This window comes from Caenorhabditis remanei, chromosome X (genome assembly GCF_010183535.1).
Source record: "Caenorhabditis remanei strain PX506 chromosome X, whole genome shotgun sequence".
In the NCBI taxonomy this organism is placed as follows: Eukaryota; Metazoa; Nematoda; class Chromadorea; order Rhabditida; family Rhabditidae; genus Caenorhabditis; species Caenorhabditis remanei.
In genome coordinates, this window is record NC_071333.1 from 6,531,408 (window position 1) to 6,550,750 (window position 19,343).

The 19,343-nt window shown below is 39.5% G+C and overlaps 2 protein-coding genes across 2 annotated transcripts; both read left to right on the plus strand.

The window, feature by feature from the left end:
• Positions 1 to 10,398: 10,398 nt before the first annotated feature.
• Positions 10,399 to 14,120, plus strand: GCK72_023246 (uncharacterized protein; the record flags this gene model as incomplete). The annotated part of the gene is made up of 5 exons (XM_053735306.1): positions 10,399 to 10,585; positions 11,908 to 11,980; positions 12,443 to 13,150; positions 13,468 to 13,900; positions 13,944 to 14,120. 5 exons carry the CDS (start codon positions 10,399 to 10,401, stop codon positions 14,118 to 14,120), a joined length of 1,578 nt encoding a protein of 525 aa, XP_053578872.1.
• A 2,970-nt stretch (positions 14,121 to 17,090) lies between these two features.
• Positions 17,091 to 19,179, plus strand: GCK72_023247 (uncharacterized protein; the record flags this gene model as incomplete). The annotated part of the gene is made up of 12 exons (XM_003106718.2): positions 17,091 to 17,150; positions 17,197 to 17,250; positions 17,301 to 17,410; positions 17,472 to 17,650; positions 17,694 to 17,765; positions 17,814 to 17,976; positions 18,041 to 18,122; positions 18,173 to 18,250; positions 18,466 to 18,638; positions 18,685 to 18,805; positions 18,884 to 18,982; positions 19,027 to 19,179. 12 exons carry the CDS (start codon positions 17,091 to 17,093, stop codon positions 19,177 to 19,179), a joined length of 1,344 nt encoding a protein of 447 aa, XP_003106766.2.
• Positions 19,180 to 19,343: the final 164 nt, after the last annotated feature.

The window sequence follows — 19,343 nt, forward strand, 5'->3', positions numbered from 1 at the left end:
TGCTTATGTCTTATTTCAGAACAATGACGATTATCTTCCGGCGGGGAACCCATCAGAAGCTCATAAGACGACGGTGGTAAACCAGTGGAAAAGGGTCATAAACATACTTGCCCATTATTCCCCTGTACTAGTCCCGATTATGGGACGTCTGATGGTTTATGGACCCTAAAAATGACATTTTCAAAAGAGACGAAAAACTAAGAATATGAAAGTTGAAAGATAGATAAGTTACTTTGATAGGTTCGCATTTCCGGAAGACATTTTTCTGAAAAGTGGTGACAAGTAGAACGCGCACATTTTCCAGTGGTCGGTCGAACGAAGACGGGGGACCCCATCTTCACCTCCACATTTTTATTACCCTTTTACACAACCAATCCCGATGGGTTTTACTTCAAGAAACCTGTCTTGTCGAGGTTTTCGTGTCCAGCATAATGTTTCGCAATAATCGAAACGTTTGTTCTTCTGTTTCTATACATGTTCGCTCTTTCTTTTTTTCGTCCCACGAGTTCCTACAACAAAAAACTCCGAAAGAATGATGAAATCGGTTGCCAATAGTTCCCAAGCACCGCGCATGCATCTCCAAAAATTTCACTTCAAACAGAATAAGACATGAAAAATTGTTTCTTATGTTGATGAGTTACATGCTGACAGCTGCGAGCTCGATCTCTAGTTGTCCCGGCTGCCGTCAGATACGGTAGCTGTAAAAACGGAAATTGGATGTGAAAAGAAGAAAAAGAGCCGACATCTGTGTGTGCTACTGCCGTATCATACTCGTTCGTTTCTGAATGTAATGTTGACTTTTGTGAGATTCACTTTTTCTTTGATGAAATACACAATGGTGTAAAATAACTGAGAGCAATTCTTATTATTAGATGAACGTACGGAACTGGACAGATTCTGAGACTAGCTGAAGAAAATAGTGGCATTTCTTGATATTAAAACCCTATAAGATGGACCTGAAATCCTAAAACAGTTTTTCATTCGCAGTGGGTTTTATATCAAAAATTTGAGCTCCATTTGTTTTCTGATAGTATCGTTTTTACTGCGATTTTTTTTGGTTCATTTTTCTGAATTAACAAATGTTCAAGTCCCTTTTATCCATTTATAAAATTCAAACCCGGAACTATAGGCATTTCTGATTTGAGACCTTCATGATTATACTTATCTGAACAATAGGTCTTATGGCTCCTTACACCACTTCCGGGTCTATAATTTCAAACTCGTAAAATCCAGATCGACGTTTATTAATTATCACCTCCACTAGTGAGAATGACTCTTGGAAGTAGGCAAAGCGGAAGTAGGATATTGTTTTATGTTGCCTGTCAATCACTTCCTGAAATTAACTTAGGAAATTGCAGAAACTGTGATTTCTGGTCGGTGAAAGTACTAAATTCAGTATAGAAAATTTTGCAGATTGCACTTGTTTTCACAAGACATAAAGTCGTGAGAAAATCTCAAGAATTTTCCAATAAAAATACTTTAACTCGATTAAAAAGCAATATTCAGTATATTTACGTCCACTGCCCTTTTTCTAGTTTTCCAACTATACAATGCGCCCCAATTACTAGTCATTGTGTGAATGTAAGAGACAGTAGAGAAAGAACTTTCTAGAATCTCAAATGCTCCGCCTATCTACAATTGGTCCTACATGTAGATGTCGGTCTGAAGGGCCTTGGCTCCACCCCTCGCTCCCCTCCTCCTGTTGCCCGCGCCGCCGTCGTCAGTCGACATTCGTGAGTTTGGTGCCCTTCAACCACTTCTCTTCAAGCTCTTTTTCTCAATTTGATCGTCTTGCTCAGTGAATTTCGCCTCATCCCCCTATAATCCTATTTCTAATAATTGGTGCAGCAGTACAGTCCGAGTCGGAAACATCAACTGGATCAAGCTGACGTCCACCGTCGCCCGCCTCGTCGTACCGCTCGTTTTACTCTTCGTTTTCTCTGGTAAGCCAATTCACATAGGCTCTCAACGGGTTAAGCACTTGACACCGTTCGTTCTCATATCGCTTCTCTCTAGACTTGAAAGGATATACGCGCATGTGCCTAAAGCAGCGACAGGTGTGTAGAAGAGGTCACTATCGAACACAAAAACCTTGATGCGGCAGGAGGTGTTCTCCAATGGCGCCTTAGAGGTCCACAGGTGTCATGCAGCTGGCGCCAGGACCGTGTCATAAAATAAGAGTGAAAAACATCTAGAGATTTGCTAGAGAAAGTATTTTTGCCTACAATTCATCATTTTTACAGTTTATTGTGTTGCCGCTTTTTCTTTTTCATCGTATATATGAGTTTTTCGTGCTAACCGAGAAGTAAGAATCAGACAATTGTCATGAATGAGGCACTTTCGGTTTTTTTGTTATTGTTGACAACCACGAAACCAAATTTAAACTCGAATAGCTTGAGTATCCCAGCAACTAAAAATGTTAGCCTATACGTAGCAGACTGTTTTCGAAGATTGATGGCTCTTTGGAGCTTTAAAAACGGGAAACCAAGAGACTGATGTAAACAAAATGTAAATTTTCAGTCCACCTACATAAATAGTAAATAAACCTCTACCGTACTCCACGCGTGTCCAAACAGCGGTCATTTATTTTTGCGCCTGAACAACGGGTCAGTCGGTCCGGTTGGTTGCGCAAAACAGATAGGAGCACACACACAATAGACAAATTACCGAATCATACTGATTCGATGAAGAGAACAATAAATTATGTGGCCCCGCAGTGACTGGTGACTGTCGGACATGGGGAATCCAGTCAGTTAGTCAGCTCGTTTCATTTGAACTGGTTCTATTCTTGGACGTGGAAAATGAGAGAATAATGGAAAACACATCACATTACCGGTGTACTGTAAATCAGTATTGGAATTGGTTGTGTAGGTTTCTGGAACCAATGAGACTGTGGCGTGGGCACATCAAGTACCTACTAACATACCAACGTCGTAAAGTGGAAAACACTACTAGAGAATTCAATTTGACCAAATGGATAAGGGAACTTTCTACTGAAGAATAGAACATTCTAGTCTTATGCTCTTTCTCTCTGTTTTTTCTTCTGTTTTTGTGTCTGTTCGTGCATAAGCCCGTCTAGCAGACCGAATCCATCAAATATCTTCTTCTTCTTCTCGAATGTTGGGGGCAAGTAAGAAGACAGTAGTGACAAAGACATAATGTGGGTTTGGGTTCGGGTTTCGAAGGAGGGAATGGACATATGGATGCAATAATCTGTTGTCGTTGCCATCTCTCATCTTTTCTTCAAAAACGTCAGTTGCACAATTTAGATTGAATGTTAGGATTAGAAATTGAAGTGGAGGAAAAGGAGGGGCGAATGATGGTGTTTTGTTTCCAAAAGTGTCAAGACGTTAGAGGTTTTGAGTTCCTGGCTCAGTTAATCTTGAGAGTCTAGAGAGCTGACGGAACATATAAATTACTGAAAGTATTGGTTAGTTTCTCTCAAAAATCCCTTTAATAGGGACATTCGACTAAGAAACATTCAGTGACCCAGAATCTCTGCTTTTCCTCCGACCGACTACTTTTTTCGTGACTAACAACCTCTTTGGCGGCTTTTGAAGAATCCACTAAATAAGATAAATGGAAATGAGATTTACGATAATGATGACGATTTTAATCAGTTTTTGAAAGATGTATGATTTGTGTCAATGTCTCCGGTCTTCGCTTTGAATATGATACAAAAACCGGGAATCTTTCTATCATTCCAGAGTTCTAGCGTTGAGAATTTTTAGAGCATTGTTCTTTAATATTAAAAAAAACCAAAAGTCATGTTTACAAAACAATGTGAATACTAACATTCAGATGATCCAGGTATATGGTAACCGGTATTTTTTAACTTGTCATTCTTCACGTCGTTTCATTCAAAATTTCCCGTTCAAAACAAAAAATGTATGTGTCCCCATTCGCGGAAAGAAGACAGAAGTCAAAATTAAAAGCAGAATTGGAAAGCTGGATGTCTTTTCCGAAGAAGGCGAAAAGGAATGAAAATTGAGAACCTTTTTCTGTTTTCTCCATTCCTTCGCCTCTTCTTTCTCTCAGTTTTTCTTTGGAAAAAACCCATAAAGCTTGGACGTTTTATCTCGGTTCTGTCCAGACCAATAACTCCGCTCTCTTTTGAATTCTTCCGCGTGTTAATGAGTTCCATCCGATTTTCGACCAGTGAAGCATTGATTTAATACCGTTCCAATCTTTAAATTGAATCAGCTAGGTTATCATTAAGAAACATTAGTATAAATCAACAAATAAAGACTAAAATGTAATAATATTGTTATTTACATTTCCCACAAACCCATTTTTTCCAATTTCCGGTTCCTCATAGTTTATTTATAAAGGATAGAGAGAATAGAAGAGTAAAGTTGTTTCCTATGTGACTCATTGCTTTTTCCACTTGCCGGCTAGTCCGTTTACAATCATCGTCCCCGCAATACCGTCCTTTTATTTTATGCGCCGCTAGTTTCCCGCACTTATCACCCATTTCAGGCAGGGATGATTCATTGAACAATCGTTTCCTGTCTTCTTCGTCCCATTCTTATTTTTCTTATTCTTTATTTTATATTGGGTTTATTCAGGACGCTTATTAGTAGGGACTTGTGTCGGATCGGAAAAAAAATTTGAGAAGGGATACATGGGATTAGATTGTGAGAACCGGCAAATGAGTTGGCCTGAGGTATATTGATTCTGAAATATTTTTACCGGATATGTCTGACCTCAATCCCAACCTCACAACAATGTTTTCCATGTGGGTAATTTACGTTGACACCTCACTCGCCAATCCGTTCTTCTCTGATTGCTTAACCTATGCACATTTCTTTGTGCATCGTTGATATATCAGGAAAATAAAGGACTGTACAAACACTATTCGAATATTCATGTCCTAGTACGGCCTCTTCTCTCGACAATTCAAAGTTACGGTCCAGATGCGCATAACTAATTGACCCCGGACAGTTTGATGGCAGAAGGATCAGAATTTCATGTCAGGCAATTTTTCAACGAGAAGAGAGGTCTCCGCAAGAGAAGAATGCTCTAGATATCCCTCTTAGAGAAATCTTCAGCACATCTGCTACCACTCTGGTGTAGGTCGTTTAGACCGGTTGGCGGAAGACAAGGGGGGGGGGCAGACCGCTAAATTTTTATTAATGTATGTAAGGAGGTCTGTTGTTGAACGTTAGAGTTCAAACATCGCCGAGTAATGAACTCATTCTCGTTTCTATTTCAATGTAACGAAGAACAGAAGATAGAAAATGATGAGCAAGAAAAGTCATCTTTCGTTCTTTTGCTTCGCCATGTGTGGTTGGAAAAATAGTAGTAGTCTCAAGCACCATTGTCTTCTCATTTATTCGTTTATGTTCGTCCAAACATATTGGTGTAGCAGCAGCAGAAGATGATGCCTCTATACTCCGGTAATCTATCCGTCTTTGGCGAGGGAGGCTCTGTCTGACACCCCATCTTTGGCCATAATGCTCCGTCTTCTATTTGAGCAACTTTTTCAATCGCGGCTTATGATTCCTGCGTCTTACCGATTTCTATCGCTCCATCGGCCCGAGTTTGACCCGGCCATAAGGAAAACCGAACGCGCATCTTTTCCAAAGGTACAAGTACTCGTTGTTCTTCTTCACAGCTCTCGTGTCAATATACTGTATCCACAACAAACAGGGCCGAGCCTTTTCAATTCGCGTCCTGTAGGATGGAGGGGGTGTTTATGTGTTCCTATTTGTTCAATCGACTCTTCACTCAACTTGGCACGTTTTTTTATATTTCTATAAACTCTTTTCTTTCCTCTAAAATCATTCTTGACGACATTTGAAACCTTCTAACCTTAAAGAAACCTGAATCCCATTTATCTCATTCTAAGCATCCTAGCTTCAGCAAAAAATTATTTTTTTGAAGGCCAACCAGCAGACCAAATTATTATAAGGGTAATAAATTTTGTTGAAAATGAGAAAGATGCAATTGAATGAATAAAAAAGGAAAATCCTATTAGCCAACATCATTAGTATTAATTGCTGATCCTGCCTAAGCTTATAAACCTGCATGTACCGTAAACTACAGTAGCCCTGCAAATAAAATCACCCCATGCGTAAAATGATGTAATACCCTCACTAAATATGAGATGTGCCTGGACCACCTGCACTAGAATTAGCGCAAATTTAGAGAAGGCCTACTGATGATGAGGTGAGATTGTTGCGCACGTGTAATAATTGCGTGTACTCCTTGAGAATCTGATGATACAGATTGGTTTTTGGTCTTCCAGGAATAACCCTTTTTTCTTCTTTTTTTGTTGCTCTGTACTTTCCACAATTCTTCATGTGTCATCCATCAAAATTATGTATATTGCTCTCAATTAGTCATCATCCATTTCGATCCTCTTTTCCGTTAATAGATGAAAATTGAAGGATGTGGTAGGATAATGAAGCAGCCACTTTCTTCTCATTTCTACTAGAATTATCTCATCTCCTCTTTAGACGTGTCACTTTTTATGTACGTCTCCAATTCTTTTTTGTCTTCTCATCCTCTCCGTCGTTTTCTCAAAGCCTGAAGTTGACCGCGCATGCCCTCGCCTTTATCCTCATCGGATACAAGAACAAATGTATAATTACCAGAACGCAAATAGGGTAAGTACAGTAATCCGTGGCAATTGTTCCGAATCCTGAATCGCTGAAACGGCCTTCGAACCTTCGATGCTGGCCTAAAAGAAGGGAGAAAAATGAGGAAGAAGGCCTTTTCCAACAATTTCTATTGTTCTCCGCAATTTGGATATGGTGCGTCGTCGAACTGACCGGACGGCGCCGCCTACCTAACTAACCCAAACATTATCGCCTAGGACGGACGCAGATTGACATTCATCGTGCGCCGGGTAACAGTCCTAGAGGGCGGAGCTTGGAAATTGGCAATGGGCGGGCGACGGGTCACCTGGAAACATTACATTAGTCCCGTCCGTCATACCGTCGTGCGAGCGTGCGCCGCAATGGTTATTGTAAGGCGATGGATGGGTGGACGTCGCTAATATCGTTGGACAACAAAAGAGGCTTCATTATTCTGTATTCATAGTTGGTTTGTTTTTTTACATCAAACGATCATAGCAGTATTTGATATTTTGAGCAAAACTGAATAATTGCTTTTATATAGACTAGCTAAAAATTAGTTGAAGAATGTTTTCCTATTTTGAATTATTATGTTTATCCGATGAAGTAACTAATCAGGAAACACCGATGTATTAGTACACACTATAAGATCTTTGGAATATCCAGAATACATATAAATAGATATATTTACTCCAAACATCCGACCAATACATCTAGTTCTCAACCCGGTCCTCTCATTCTCCACTTTTCATTCTCACGTATTTCACATGCATAATCTTGCTAAAAACCTGCCATAGTAAAAGCCTCGCATCTTTTCTCCGCTGATCGCTCTTCTATTCTCTAATCTTTAGTCCATAACAGGTGGCTAATTCAAATATCCACATCAAAAACTTTCCGTCGGCATGGTGTCCCGTCCTATATCACAATCACCCGCTGTTTTCCACTTCTTCACCAAATTTTTGTGTATTTTGCCATGCAACGGAGGGACCACATCGAATCGGCAGATGTTAGAATGTCATAATGCGCAATATTTTAGATGTCCATCTCGCTCGATATTCCCAGGGACCGTATGCCCTTTTGATCTATGGTTCTTTTGATGCTCATATATCGGAAAACGAAAACGAAACCGAGAAGCCGTGTTGTGTGTATGTATGTCTATGGTGTGTATCGCTTTTGTATGTTTTACAAGAACAGTGTAAAAGATGAATGAGAGTGGGAAGATGGTATGAAAGAGGAGAAAAAAGAGAAAACCTCGGAGGTCTTTGGATGAGACTGGGAGGAGGAAGCTTTTGCCTGAACTAGTCTCTTTTCTATAAATGTTGGTTGGACACACGGGTGTCAAGTTTCGCTTTCCATTATTTTCCTACCATCGGGGTGGCCCCGCTTTTAGTGAAAAGCATCACTTACCTGATGGCCATGCGTGCGCATTGTGAGAAACCAAAATATCAATTCACAAGAAGAGGAGACGCCCCCCCCCCCCTTCTCAGTTTTAGTCCTCCCACTTTTCGGCGCAAAAGTCGAGTGAGCCACTCCCTAACTACATACAAATGTAAACATTGTCGGGAAAGGATCGTTTACATGCCTTCTAAGTCTACGATGGGCCGCACCTAAAGATCTCTTTTCTCCAGTTTCCCACTCGATTCGGATCAGAAAACAGTATTTAGTTTCTCATCAGTCTCCCCTTTTTTGGTTTTCCAAGAAGATTCCTCTAGAAATTTGGACCAAAAGTTTTGCAGAAGCTTCAACACCAAATGCTAATCGAATCTTGGGTTGGTGATGCACTTTTTATTAAATTAAGCTTCGATGCAGCGGGATAGAATGTTAGAATGAACTTTTGTGCTGATGTTCCCATTTTTGTTCGAAATCCCTTCTAAGTTTTGGCTTGGTCTGGCATTAGTTTATTTTTTCTGATTTCTCATTAGACCTCATATTAATCAATCAAAATATTTGAAGCGGTTAGTATTCAAAGAAAGCAATTTACTATTACCTCTCAATGTCTTTCCTTCTTTTCTTCAATCTCAAATCGCCTAATTATGAGAGCGAAAAAGAAATTGGGACTTGTGAGTGACAACAATTATAAATATTGTGAATAGCGGAGAAAAAGGAAGCGAATAGCAATTGTGAAAGGCCCCCCCCCCTTTTTCTCTTCACTTCTTTTTATTTTCTCTAGGGCCCACTACTCACTCTCAACAGCAGTAGCTGCAGCAGTCATGATTGTATGCTCTTTATATACCGGACAGGTGTCTACAAATGTTGAATGACTATATAAACAGAAGGTCGTCGGCACATCTATCATTATAGGATTGATCTTTGGTCTCACACGTTATCCTTGGATCATTTACATTTTTATTGTTGATCGGATATATTACATCTTCTCCTAGTCTTTGCTCTGACTCCTGAATTGCAAAGCAGCGAGGACTGGGAGTCAGTGAAACGAGTCCTAATGAAGTTGTCTTAAATATTTCATCTTCTTGCTCACCGACATAGTCAGGCTCACTGGTACCGGGCCTGGAACCGAGGGTGCCTTCAAGGCCCACCCTCTCGAAACTTGATTTCCGACTCGCTCTCCGGCGTCCTTGCTCCATTCCTCCCGTCTTCTTTTTCTTATTCACTCATCTCCTCGCCTCCTCCACACTTCTCCTCATTCCGTCTGCGGTAGCGGTTGTGTTGGGAAATTTAATCAAGCGGCTCGCTTCCACACACTTCTTCCTCACTCTCGGGAGTGAGAGCTGCAAAACGTTTGCAGCCCATAGGCGTGTGAGTAAAAGTGTCGCAAATTAATATGTAGGTGCTGTTGGTGAAGGGTTCTGGAAACTGAAAAGAAGAGAAAAAGGGGGGAGTGCATGCCGGATGAATTATACACATGGGCGGACCAGAGTGGGACAGATGTAGCAGTAGTGCCATGAGAGACTTGGTTTGAAATATGACAAAAATAAAAATATGAATCTAACCGTTTCAGTTCTTACAATTTCCTCATAATTTTTCAAGCATTTCTAATTTTACTACATAGAAACCCTTGTTTGGACGTTTTCTACAGTAATCCACTTTAGCTCTGCCGCCAAAGCTAAACCCATTTTTGACGTTTCCACCCCAATCCGTACCGACAAAAATGCCATTTTCTCAGGCATGCCCAAATCCGGACGAGTCCTATAATTAGGCATGACCTTTGTCACCTCTTATTGATGGAGAGGCAGCAGGTGGTACCATTGGGAACTTGACCCTCTTTTCTCGGCCATCCGCCTCCGTCTCCTTTTTTGCTTCTGATACATCCTTCTCTTCTTCTTCCCCATCCTTAGTCGTTGTTTACAACTCTTTTGCGATTCATCTCATTTCTTTTCACATTATTCTTATTCAATTCCTTTTGCCTGTCGCTTTTTTCTCATTCAATTTTAAATTGATCTTTCATAACTACCGAACCTTTTCTACCCCTAACTACCACAACACCATTTATTCATTCGATTACTTTAATGATCCATATAATACAGTGAAGTGAGTCAAATGTTGTGGTGGTATGAGGAGAATAACGATCTTCATGGCGGCGCCACTCAACATCTTATTCGTCTCCTTTCTTCAACCCTACGACGTCTTCTTCGCGCCCTACTCTTCGCTTCTCCATTATTTATTCAGTCACTTGTTTGTCGACTAGGACGGAAAAGGAACATAAAGGAAGACTTTATAGGGTGCTAGGCCAAGACGGACGGCCCAATTCACCTAGGTCAACCAACTCTGAAAAGAATTTCAAAATCTGTTTGTCCCCTCTCAGTGTTTCTAGAAAGCAGACTTTTCAATTCTCAACTTTTTTGTGCCATCTCATCCCATGTTTTCTGCTGCTGCTTCACATCAACATGATGGCATCTCAAAAGGATCGAGGCGCCCCTCACTCTCTGGAGAATATCGCTCGTATCGCGCCTATCCTAAACATGTTTTGATTGGCCTGCCGACAAGAACCATGAAAAACGGCCGGCCACTTCTTGACACTAGTAGCTCTCTTGGGAGTATTGTAGGTAATGATTGTTTACGTTTCACATCTCTTAGATCCTAGATTAGCATTACTCAATCGCCCCTTCGTCTTCTCCTTCCATTCACACCCACTAGTTGCTAGCCAGGCAGAAAATTTGGTTATTCCGGGAAATTAGATATTCCTTATAAAATGCGCGTCATGTTCATTTACACATTCATGATTGTCCCTGTCCGTCCTCCTGCAAAAAGATGGTATGGGTGTAATGCCGGAAACAAAGAGGGTTACAATGCTTCTTATCGGTCTAGAACTTTCTTTGGCAATTTAATTCAAATAATTTTTAACTTTTAAAAGTGTAAAACTTCAGTTCCATCTGAATGATTCTTAGGAAATGGTTCTTGAAAGTTTTTGATTTTCGATACGGTATTTCTCAAAATAAGTAAACTTCCGAAGTTGTGTTTTGCCGAACCACTTGACAAAAAATGTTCGCTTCCTATTTTTCCGTACCGGTTAACGAACTGTATGGGTGGTCGAGAAAGGAAAAAATAAATAAGAGGCCGCTCACCTTGAATCTTCCTAATTTCTCTCCCACTCTTCACTTTTTGTTGCTGCCAGCCTACCAGCCAGTTCGGTTCAAAAAACCGTTTTTTTTGTTTCTTACCGTCTCCATTCTTTGTCTTGATATTTCTTCTGTCTTTTTCTTCTATCACACCAGCAAAGAATGAAATTCTACCAATTTCCTATTAAGCCTCTCCTCCAACACTATGCGGCGTGGAGGTCATGATAATGGCGGGAAAGTGTTTCCCCCTCGTTTTTCTCCCTCTTTTCATTTCACTTTCTGACCCCGCCCATTTCTTTCTGGTGCCCGCAACTTCTAGAGTGTATTGGCGGCCACTCATTGTCAAGACAATTTGACAGCATAGTTAGCTAGCTTTCGATTTTTCAGTGAGGCAGACATGCCGACGCCTTTTTCAAATATGATCATTCTGACTAGCAAGTATTTTCATATATCATAGAACAAAGACTATAAAGAAGTGGTTTGTGCAAAAAAAAACTATAGTATGATAAATTAATATTAACATTTTCGAGAGATATAAAGTTGCCCACGCAGCCTAAATGATTTGACCTGAGACCTTGCGTGTTCCGTACCCACTTGGTCATAGAAAAAGACGGCCTTTCATTTTTTCCCGCAGTCTTCCATCCTCCATATTTTTCTCCTATTTTTCCATCTTCTTCGCCCTCGCCTTCGTCATTTTTTCTCCGTTTTTTTTCACACAAGTTTTTATTTATCTCCATCTCCACTTCTTCATTTGTTCTTGCTTTCCAATGCCGTGATTTTTCGTTTGACTAATTCAGATTTTGTTTCAGACCGCTTCTACCTCAACTTGGTGAACAACAAACATACGGGACACTTCACCATGCTTGACTATAAGGGAATTTTGTAAGTTGCAAGTCTAGGAGGAGTCGGAATGAGAGAAAGTTTCTGATATCTGATCCTGAGCATCTTGAGAAGAAAAAGTCAGAGTTGAATCCATATGGCTCCAATTAGAAATGTAATTTCCCCTCGTAAAATTTAGTTCCTCATCTCATTTCGTTTCGTTTCACACACACTAACATTTGAAAGTGGACGATTGAATCCAGGAGAAGAAGAAGAAGAAGGAAAAAGAGAAACGAGTGGTGGTGGTGTTTCGTTAAGTGTATTAAATTTGTATACTTTCTACTGAAAGAATTGAAAAGTCAGTGAGCACTTGGCGCATAAAGCCCACTGACAAATAAATAGTTCTCGATTTCAAATTTTCTTATAAACAAAATATTGAATTACTCTCATTCTTTAGTTCTTTGGGATACACGGAGAGAATCTAAAACTTGATTATTTTATGAAAACAAAAATTGTTTATTTTAGAACCAACATTACGGGTTTCACGAAGACAAACTTCTACGTGGCGTTACGACGAGGAGGCCGGAATTCTACCAACACCTCGGTCACTTCCTCAGGAACCACTTCTTCCGCTTCAACATCTCGGCAAGGAGGCCAACAACAGGAACGGGGAAGAGATCAGGAAAAGAGCCGTCGTCACGTTCGTTTGTCGTCAGAGGAGGCTAGAACAACAACAATCATGGGTCGTGAGGCTCGTGAAGATGGAATCTACACAGAGGAGAATGGTGCTGGATCACCATTTGTCGTAGTTGTCTCTCGTTACAATCTTGGAGACATGAATGTTGAAAAAGAAGCTGACAAAAAGAAGAAGAAGGGGAGAAAGAATCATGAACTCAACATTCCAAAACGCGACATGTTTGCTCCAGACTTTGTTATTCAGCCGGATGAGGATCTTCCAGGATTCACACCGATTGTTAGCGATTTCGACTCCGATGAAGATCTATATGAAGCAGAAGAGGAAAACTTCCGTCGCGCATCTCTAACTATGCCACCACCATTGATGGGATGCAATCCAGATGTTCCAAATGAATACGATCCAGTCATTGGAATCATCTCGATTCAAGGAGTGCCGATTCCACGCAGCCGTCCGATCGACATTGTGCCAAATCGCGAGCCACCGTTTCATTTTTTTGGGGTAAACGGTGATCTCCAAGTCATGCTGATAACTGAGCGGTGAGTGATTTTTTTATTCGAACATTCTAGATTTGGATTCCCTATCTCCTCTCATTATTTGCCAAGGCGACTGTTACAATTTCCCACCTTATATTGTGGTCTAGAAACCTGTACAGTTGGAGCAATAAATGGAAACTCCTGAAGCGTCTCTCTGTCCCGCTCATCCTGTTGTTCCAATATTCCAACAGCCCAGTGATTATTGAGCAATGCGCATGTGCGGGACAGATTGTATGCTGCCATTTGTCCCGCGGTCTCAAAACACGTTTTATCAACTTCAGCCAAGGTTGAAGATCTCATAAATATAAATGTAATTTCAGAATGTACGATGTCTTCAAGGAAAGAGTGCGCACCAAAGGAAAGAAACAAATGTTCACCTTGATGGAGAACATGGCAATGGCACTCACCTGTGGTCAAATGTGTGGACGACTGGTGCCAGTTCAAATGATGGACGAGTCCCTCTTCTACTATGACTATGAAACCGTCACTTTCTTGTCTAAAGAAGAACTTGTCAATCTTTTGATCCTTTGTGAGCCGGATGATATTGAAAACAACTCAGTGGCTGCTTCGTATCCAGATATGTTCTATCGTGAAAACCCAGAGCATAAGCTGGAGAGAAACAAGTTCTACCAGCACTTGATGGAACGTTCGAAGATTTATCTCCGTCGTACTGACTACATGGTTAAGATGAATCATCAGGATTTCACAGTTCCATTTGTCGATACTGTGGACACTGAGCAAAATCAACGCTTGGTAAGAATATATTCCAGATTTCCCAATATCTCCTAAATTTCAGACCATCGAACGCCAGATCAAAGACAACAAGCTCAAGGACATTAAGAAACTTGACGAGCTCATTGAATCCATCAGCCAGAATCTCGAAGAAGCCGAACGTCTTCAAGGCCTTGACTTTGTTCGTCGTAGCACTCTAGCCCTCTATGACGCTCGTGTTGTTATTCCCTCAGTCAATTAATCATTTTCTTCTTTTCTTTGCTTTCACCAAGCTTATTTTTCCACTTCTCAAACTTTTTCTTTTCTCTACTTTTCACCTCTGGCTTCTTAGTTTTGTGGTTGACGGTATAGTTCTAGCAGTCTTTTTTTTCTTCATTTTTCAGTCAGCGCTTGCGCTTCGAGCTATCCCGTGTTACCGTCCCCATGAAAATCAACTCTGGTAGTTTTTCGTTTCAAAAGAAAAAACAAAATCCAAAAATTTATTTTTTCAGTTTCTCTCTTTTATGATTTGAGTAACCAGGTCATGAAAATGACATCTCTCCCAATCATACTAGTTCCCCGTGGAGAATTCCTGTCACTTTTCATTTTTCTTTTTTTCAAAAAATATCAAAACTGATACTGTCAGTTTTATTTTTTCATTTCCAGTCTTTGGTTAAGGCTTTACCCGTCAATTTTTAGTCACTGAACTTTGTTTAGTGCATTTTAGTCATTTCACTTTCCCTCTCCCAATGAAAATCTCCTTGTCCATCCACTTCTCTCCGAATCTAGTTAGATATTGTTCCCATCTCTTCCATATTTTCTAGTATTTTGTCACTACCGACCCAGTATTACATGTTTCCCATCTTTCCATCATTATTCAGGCAACAGAAACAAATTGACATGTCAGTTCGATGTTATTTTCAATTCCCAACTTTGAAAAAAATCATAACAACTCAGTTCAATTTCTTTCTGTTTTTGGATCCCCCAAGTTTTACAAACAACCACACTACGTTTGTGCATTGATCCCTCTTCCATTTTCATGTTCAACTCTATGCACTCATGTCAGCTACGCTGCCACCCATTAACCCTCTCTCAATTTCCGAAAATCAATATATCTCTAAACACTAACATTTTTTGACCTATTATTCCTATTTATCCCTCTCCTGCGATGCAACACATGCGACATGATAGCAGTGGATAGCAACTCTTGCTCAAGGCCCATGTCGCCATTCTGGGTAAGAACATTTGTTTAGTTTCTGAATACTTATTACTAATTTTTCTATTTTCCAGATGTCTTCATGACCATCCAAAAGTTCTTATCCACTGCCACGTCACAAATGCACAACTTTCAACTAACACAATTTTATTGTCCCAAAATTTCAGTTATTTTACTCCCCACCCAAAAAAATATTCTCATTGATTCATGTAGTGTTTTTCTGTGCTCCAAACGTTTTTGTGATTTCCTTAAGTAATCATTTTTCTGTTTTGTAATCGCTTGAATAAATGTAGACTCTAAAAAACAGGTGTTTCTTATTTTCAGATTGAGCGTTTCTTCAAAATCATTATTGTCGGCAAGTTTCAAGTTGTCGAGAGTTTATTTTTTCGGCAAGTTTATTAAAAGTTTTGAAAACAGCTAGGTAAACTATTGACACATTATATGAATGAGTAACCTCTCCAAAACAACAAAAAAACATGATGAATGATGTAAAGTCAGACTTAACAAAACAGTGATGAAAATAATGAAGTTGAGAAGAGTGTTTATGCGAGTGTCACATAAATTTTTTGAACCTTGTATTCAGTTTCCTGGATATAAATATCCAACAGACCGCGTTTTCTCAATTGGAAGAAAGGATCATTGCAACCGGCCAGACTGTGAAAAAGCTTTGAGACAATTTTATATTGGAGTTCCCAGCCATGGGGAATCGTTGCTTTTTCAGGCGGCCGAGTAGAGGACAAGTAGATTAGTCGAGGTTCAAAAGTTCAGCTCAATTGGTTGTACCGCGGCCTAGGTGGCTCTAAAAGCCGCTGGCCTCTAATTTTATGATCGTTTTTACAACAAAAACTGACTAAATACCGCTATTTTTGACGACTGTTAATCACATCACTGCTTAAATTATGAGTTGAGGTTTTATTGTTCCTATCTAGGCGTAACTAAATTCCATATCTGCACTGCTTGCTTCTCAAATAAAAATTGAGTCATAATTTGTATTTCAGCATAAACACTTTCTAATAGTTCAATTCTTTCGAAATATTTGAAAATTTTATAAAATCTCTTGAGGCAAAAAATGAGTAACATTTGAGTTTTAATCATCCAGAGTCACAAGACATGCACTTCTTCCTAAGAACAGCTCTAATTATCATAGATTTGCTTGAAACTTTTGATCTTTCAAATTGAAAAATTGGAATTGAATGCAAAAAGAAGCACTTTCAAACTAAATCTCACGTGAGAAAAAAAATAATTTCGAAACATATTCCTTCTCCAATTTTCTAGGACAGCCGTTTCGGGAAACGATGATGGAAAGAGAGCGGCGGTGCTTTTACGTTTCATTTTCCCTCTTCCCGTCCGTGTCGCATAGCAACTTCTTTTTTCCTCCCAAAATGCATAGGCTCTGCTTCTTTCACCACAGGCTTCACCAATACTGATGAGAGCCGGCAGGGGGAAGAGAGAAGCCTGAGAAGGAGTAAGTGGTGACTACCAGTTTTATTTTTCACTTCTCACTCTTTTCTTCATAACATATTCACCGTCTTTTTTTCAACTTATTTTTGCTTATCTTGTTCGGCAGACTATTGTTTTTCAGCTTTTTTGACGTTCAAGAGACCAACCACTTTTCATTATTATAATAAGATCTCATATTCCATATTCAGAAAAAATAAGACTTTCAAGAGGAAATTGAACGATCTCCAATTTCCGTTGACAATAATGATTCACGTTAAACCCAAAATTATCATTTTATTGGCCATATTCTGTTATCATCATAACATTGTTACTGGCAAACGAACAAACGGAATTCTTAAATCTGAACTGGTACGATTGCAACAAGTCATGGGGTTCCAGTTTTGGATTTAATAATTATCTTCCAGGATTTTGCCTATCTCGATCGATTTTGTTTTCAATCTGACACAGGCGCTCTGGAATACACTTTCAAATATCCCATGGTAACCGGAACTTGTTATTCTTTTTCTTACATCACTTTATTTTTATCTGATTTTTTTTCAGTTTTACCCCACACAAATGTTGCTTTTATATTTTGACACGGAAGACCAGTGGCCAAGAGCGTATAAAGAATTGGAAGTGAGTAAGGTTTCCCAGAAACCAACGAAATATTCAAATGTTTCAGACATGTGAGGATCGCGTGACTCTTTTAACCAATCATTCCGATAACCATCAGATTGTAAGCATTCGTTTTTATTTGCTCGTTTCATAAATGAACTATGTTTTTAGGTTTATCTGAGTCCTCTGGTGCCTGACAGCTTTGGAAATGGACGATGTGAAATACGTCAAGATGCTCTATCAGCGGACTGGGTAGTCTGCTCAGGAACTCGTGTCTTCCGGTTGGTATTTATAACTAATGTGATGTTCTGTTAACCAACGTTCTGAATTATCAATTTTCAGTTCTGCAAGAAGTCGGTGGTGGTTTTTAGCAGTTGCAAACTGTGATCCTGACGAAGCGGCAGAACGGAGAATGTACAATGATAATGAATCTTATGGAGTGTATGTTGAGTTTTCACTTCAAATGACTAACGGAAGACCTACTGAAGTTTTGAAGTACCAGTTTTCAATTGACCAGTGGCGTAAGTGACAGTGAAATTGTTTCAATAACTTTTTTTACTACAGTAATCCTACCGTCCGACACCTTATTCCTAGCACTCCAATGTGTTCTAATTGTTTGCGTATTGTTCATTGGAAGTGAGTAAATCATGGAATGGTTACCACACTTCTGTTTTGTTATTTCAGAAAGTCTATCAGCACGTCGTCTTTATCATAACACGTTCCGCATGTGCTCTCAGTCAATCGTCCTGAACACAATTGGATTAGGATTTCTGGTCACCAACTATGTTATTTACGCAATAGATGGAATAGGCCTACCGCTTATAATGATATCGGGACAATTGATTCGGTAAGTGAAGAACAACGACATGTAAATGGTAATTATGATAAGAATCTGGTTAATTGGTTTGCAGCGCACTGGGAGAGATGCTATTTATGTACATGTGTCTTGTACTGGCCCGTGGATTAAACGTAACAAAGATGCGATTGACCTTGGTGAATACACAATAAAGAGATTTCGGCTTTTATGAGGAAACGTTTTTCAGATGGATAAATTGTTCCTCACGATCATGTTTTTTGTCTTTATCTGCTCGTATTTACTCATGGAATTTTGGGAAGTGAAGGTGGGTTGAGAATTCTCAGTAATTCAATTCAATTTTGATAATAGAAAGGTTAGAACTTGAACAGAAGCTCGATAATAGTTACAGTATGAACATTTAATTCAACTCTTCCAATCTATAATTTGAGCTCCGCATAACAAATTTTGATAATTATTCATGACAATAATGTGACTACAGTAATTGCAGTCAATCCAAAGATCAAAACATCTTCATTTTAGTATTTCGATCCGGCTATGGTGTATGCTCCATCCGAATCCCTACCAGGATATTTGCTTGCTGTTTGGCGTCTCATCGCGTGGGTCTTCTTTTCTTCAGCTGCAATGATGTCTCGAAGTGTTTCCCCTCAAAAAGCTCCCTTTTTCTTGAATTTTGTGTTGATGATGACACCTTGGTAAGTTGGAAGCAGGTGATATCAGGTCAGTATTAAATATTTATAGGTTCTGGGCGCCACCAATCTTTATACTAGTTGCAAATTTTTTGCTCAACAATTGGGTTCGGGCGGAAGTGGTTAACATCGTGGAAAATATTGTCACATTTTACGGATACATTGTTTTCTTGGTTTGTTTTTGTCTAGTTTTTCAATTTTCATATTTCTCCTTTTCAATCAGTGTTCTTAGTATGAATTATGTTTTTCAGTATTTGTCCCGACCGACCGACGGCAACCACAACTTTCCATTTCACATCAGAACCACTCAAGTCGACATTGATATTGGATTTGATCCACAGACCGCTTATGTATGCTAACCTGGCTTTAAATAAAAATTAAATTATATTTTTAGGCCGAGAACAACGGAAATAACATTAATGATGGAATGCATGGAGTCATGGAGCTCGCTGTGACAAGTGGGGACGATCCGGAGAAGGATAGTGGAAGTGATGAAATAATTGAAGACCGAGGGGTGTTGGAACGACCACAAATCACAACTTCTTAAAATCAATCACCTGTGGATTATCTCAATATCAACAGTTAACGCGGTGTTTTCAAACTTTTTTCTGTTCATTGATATTATCTTTAGTCAATCTAATATTTCCTCAAAAAAAACAATCATATTTAACTGCGATCAGATTTTCCGAAAACCCATAATCCTGTGTAAAA